This window comes from Akebia trifoliata, chromosome 9 (assembly GCF_017979445.1).
Source record: "Akebia trifoliata isolate Shusen 1 chromosome 9, ASM1797944v1, whole genome shotgun sequence".
Classification (NCBI taxonomy): Eukaryota; Viridiplantae; Streptophyta; class Magnoliopsida; order Ranunculales; family Lardizabalaceae; genus Akebia; species Akebia trifoliata.
The window spans coordinates 22,750,728-22,754,726 of record NC_141383.1 but is presented as its reverse complement, the minus strand read 5'-3'; the positions used below and the strand labels follow the sequence as shown (position 1 = coordinate 22,754,726).

At 33.0% G+C, this 3,999-nt stretch overlaps 1 protein-coding gene across 1 annotated transcript; it reads left to right on the top strand.

The window, feature by feature from the left end:
* The first annotated feature begins 1,249 nt into the window (after positions 1–1,249).
* On the top strand, positions 1,250–2,999 carry LOC147394749 (F-box/LRR-repeat protein At3g26922-like). Its single transcript, XM_086453328.1, has 4 exons — positions 1,250–1,306; positions 1,401–2,348; positions 2,432–2,566; positions 2,658–2,999. The coding sequence occupies exons 1-4, from the start codon at positions 1,250–1,252 to the stop codon at positions 2,997–2,999; spliced, it is 1,482 nt and encodes a 493-aa protein (XP_086309454.1).
* Positions 3,000–3,999: the final 1,000 nt, after the last annotated feature.

Below are 3,999 nucleotides of genomic sequence, written 5' to 3'. Positions count from 1 at the left end.
TATATATTTTGTGGGGGCCATCAATGGTAAGAGTGGCAATCTTAACACGGGAAACAACATGAAATTAGTGGGTTTGGGTCAAGTCTAATTAGGTTCAAGTTGTAATAGCGTTAACCTGTCTAACACTAACACGATTATTAAATGTGTCATGCCTAGGTTGAAACCCGTTTTGACATGTTTAGTTATTATGTAATTAACATGTCATTTTAACTTATGAAACATACTAGGTAACTCAAATATCAACTATTATTTAAGTGTTCTTAAAATTACCCTTTTTACTAGACTTTCGTAGAGTAACACTTTTAAAAAAATATTATAAAATATAAAAAATATGTTAAGATATTTTTCAAATAATTAAGAATTGAGATTTTAGTTTGGAAAAGAAAAATACTTTCCTTATTAAGTCTGTAAGAAAATTTTCATGATTGTATTACTTATGGCATCCAAAAACATGATTCAATGCCACAGGGATATAGAGAACAAATAAATTTGGAATATGTTCATTTTTTCAAAAATATTTAATTTATGTTTTGTGATATTTAATATATGTTTTGGTAGATATTGATTTTGGGTAGTGTGATTTTATTTAGTAATGGCATTTTATTTTTGGTGGTAAAAATGAAACTTATTTTTTCCACTTAAGATTATAATTTTATTTCGTGGGTTACATTAGGTTGGGTCAGGTACCTATTTAATAAATGTGTCAGGTTAGGTTTAAGTTTTCGACATGATTATTAACGTAAGGGTAATTTTTATAAAACCCTTACCTCAACACGACACGACAAGCCTCGACCATTGCCATCCCTGATCAATGGTAGTAAGGTGTTTTGATGAAAATCACCCAAAAATTAGGGATACTTAGAAAGAAACTCCTAAATTAGGATCCATGAAGTAATTTTTCTATTTCTAAATTCATGGAGTGCTTTGGAAGAGATAGATTGTGATCTTGGATTGTCAGGAACAGATTAAAAAAAAATTGAAATCAAAACCACAGTACGTTTAGCTACAAAATTGGTGTTTATTGGTTATCATATCGTGTAGAATTTGTTTGTTCTACCACATTGTTATCAGATTTATTTGGATTAGATGGAGATCGTATTCGGTATGATTGAAAAGTCTTCGTGTGGTAATACCATAAATCTGTCAATCAAAACTTGTGTGCCTTCACACTTAAACTTATCAAAAAAAAAAAATTGGATTCTGATTGTTAGAAACCACACTTCTTTCAAACAGAAGTTCTTGTGATTCAATGGGCAATTCATTATGCAAAGCAAAGCCTTCCATCTCCAAAACTGCCAAGCCGAAGGTAAACCTACTTTCACTTATATTAAGTTTGGATTAAATTTTTTTTTTTTTTTTTTTTAAGTTTCTTAATTTATGAAATGCTATTTTAAAATCAGGATAATGAGGATATTGAGCAATGCAATAAGGAGGATCTTATTAACGAATTACCAGATGAGATTCTTAGTCTAATTATATCGCAATTAATATTAAGAGATGCGGTAAGAACTAGTACCTTGTCAAGAAGATGGAGGTACCTTTGGTTGACATTGATATTACACCTTAGGTTTGATGCCGAAAGTGTATTTGGGAGCAATTATATGCTACGAGTTCGAAATTGGTGTCAGAGACCTTCAGAATTTGTAAGCTTGGTTCATCAAATCATGGAGCTTCACAAGGGCTCAAGAATAAAGACTTTAGACATTGTTTTCCACTTGGATGACACATATGCTAGTGATCTTTACGAGTGGATAAGCTCGGCCATTATGGCGGGAGCCGAAACTATTTGTCTCAACTTATCCGTGCATTTAAAACTTGTGCTACATAATCCTTATAGTTTTCCATATTGGCTTCTCGATGGTCGAAGAAGATACAATGTGAAACAATTGCATTTGAGTTATTGTAGCTTGAGCCCTCCCCTTGATTTTAATGGTACTTTTGATTCCCTTACCGCCCTTTCTCTGAAAAATGTATATCTAATAGAAGAAAACATTGAGAACCTCTTACGGATATGTTCCTCCCTCGAATCTCTTACTTTGGAAATGTGCCTTGGTATTGGGAGTTTGAAGATTGCCAGTCCATCCCTCCGTCTCAAGTACATTATGATAGAATATATTATAGGGTTGCAAGAAGTTGAGATTGATGCCAAAAATCTTGTCACATTTAAGTACATTGGTACTTTAGTAAAATTCTCTTTCGAGAATGTTCCCCGATTGGTTCATGTAATGCTCCTTGCTCAAAGAATCAACGCCCCAGTTGATGATGTTATCGTCCTCCTCACCAATCTTGCACGCAACGCCCCTCGACTTCAAACTCTAGAACTAGACATCGGGTGGCCTTTGATTACGGTACGTAAACCTTTTGTTTCTTCGGTCTTCTACATTCATTATCTCATGCATCTTAATACTATATATCTTATTCTCTTTTTTAGGGACAGATTCAATTACCAATTTACAATAATCTCAAGCAATTGGTGTTTCTTGTGGGCACTTTAGAACAAGTTCTTCTTCCATGGATGGATTGTCTTCTAAAGTTCTCCCCTTTCGTGCAGAGTATCCAAATCCATGTGAGTCTTAATTAATCTATAAGATCAATAATGCTATTTTGTGAATTTTTTTCTAGAAGTCTAATCCCGCAACATTATATATTCCGTGCAGCTAGCTCATGTTTATGTATCAAATGAAGATCAACCAATCATGAATAGGACTTGTAGATTAACCGATACTCGCTACAAGTCTGTCGAAATTTATGGATTTAAAGGTCTTGAGAACCAAATTGATATGTTAACTTACATTCTTAACAATTTTGGCACACATGAGTTGATAGTAAATATCGAACCATGTGAAAGATGCTACAATGGGGATGGAAAATGGGATGACCACCATCGACGATTCGCATTGAGTACTGCATACGATAACTTACAACAGAGATTACTTGGGTTATTCAAAAGAGGAGCTGTCCCTTCCTGCGTCAAACTAACTATTCTGAATGTTATTTGATTTTCCTTTTAGAATATAAGCTAGAAATCAATAAAATGTACACTTTCACTGCTCATGCATTTGAGTGAGTTTAGTTGGTTCTGATTGAATTTGATAGAGTACTAAATACATTTTCTTTTGAGTTCAAACTGCCCATATAGTCTTTTTTTTTTTTTTTTTTTTTAAAGAACAATTTTATTAGTGGGTGAATTACCATTTCATGAGCTGAAAATGAGTTATTTACCATTTCGGCTAACTGTTCATTTTAATTACCAAAACGTGAATCATTAAAAAAAATTCAGAACGGTAACAAATTTGTTGGTTTTAAAGTGACTATTTTGCAGGTTTAAAGTGACCATAGGCAATTAGGGATAACTTAATTAGACGTGATCAAGCAATCGGACGCAGGCCCGATTTGGGCTGGTTTATTCGGGCTGGATGGGGCAGGGCTTTGAAAACAAGGTCCGGGCCGGGACCAATTTGATTCTGATCTGGTATTGGGCCCAAAATGTGGGCCAAGAATGGGTATGGAAGTTTTTATTCCCCAATAATATTTCAATCAATCATCTCATAATAATAAAATAATAAATATTTAAATATATAAATACACATTAATAAATAGTTTAAATCGATCTAAATGACTTGACTCGACAAGGACACATTTATTCATGTGTGAAAAATATTTAGTTGAAGTACTCACCTCGACGTAACAAAATTGAAGCAATTGGTCGTTCAAAAATTTTAAAAAGTTATTAGTACATTTTCTCCTTTATATACTCTGCTACTTTCTTTGGATCAATACTTTAACCAATTTAATTTCAAGCTTGGGTTAGAATATAATAACCCAAATGAGCTCAATTATTTGGCCAATATAAGAAACATATTATTTTTTATCATGAATCATCGTCATAAAATGAAGATTAATATCGATTGATCAAGTTATCGACACAAAATCACAGTAAATTTATTCGTGTAAGTGTTGCTCAACTTGATGCATGAATAACTTGCTTGTTCTCCTAGA

Bases quoted from the DNA above. Each gene is read 5' to 3' on its own strand.
- LOC147394749 (XM_086453328.1), top strand. From the start codon at position 1,250: ATGGGCAATTCATTATGCAAAGCAAAGCCTTCCATCTCCAAAACTGCC. The intron at 1,307-1,400 runs GTAAACCTACTT...TTTTAAAATCAG, and splicing joins CCAAAACTGCCAAGCCGAAG to GATAATGAGGATATTGAGCA. The intron at 2,567-2,657 runs GTGAGTCTTAAT...TATTCCGTGCAG, and splicing joins TGCAGAGTATCCAAATCCAT to CTAGCTCATGTTTATGTATC.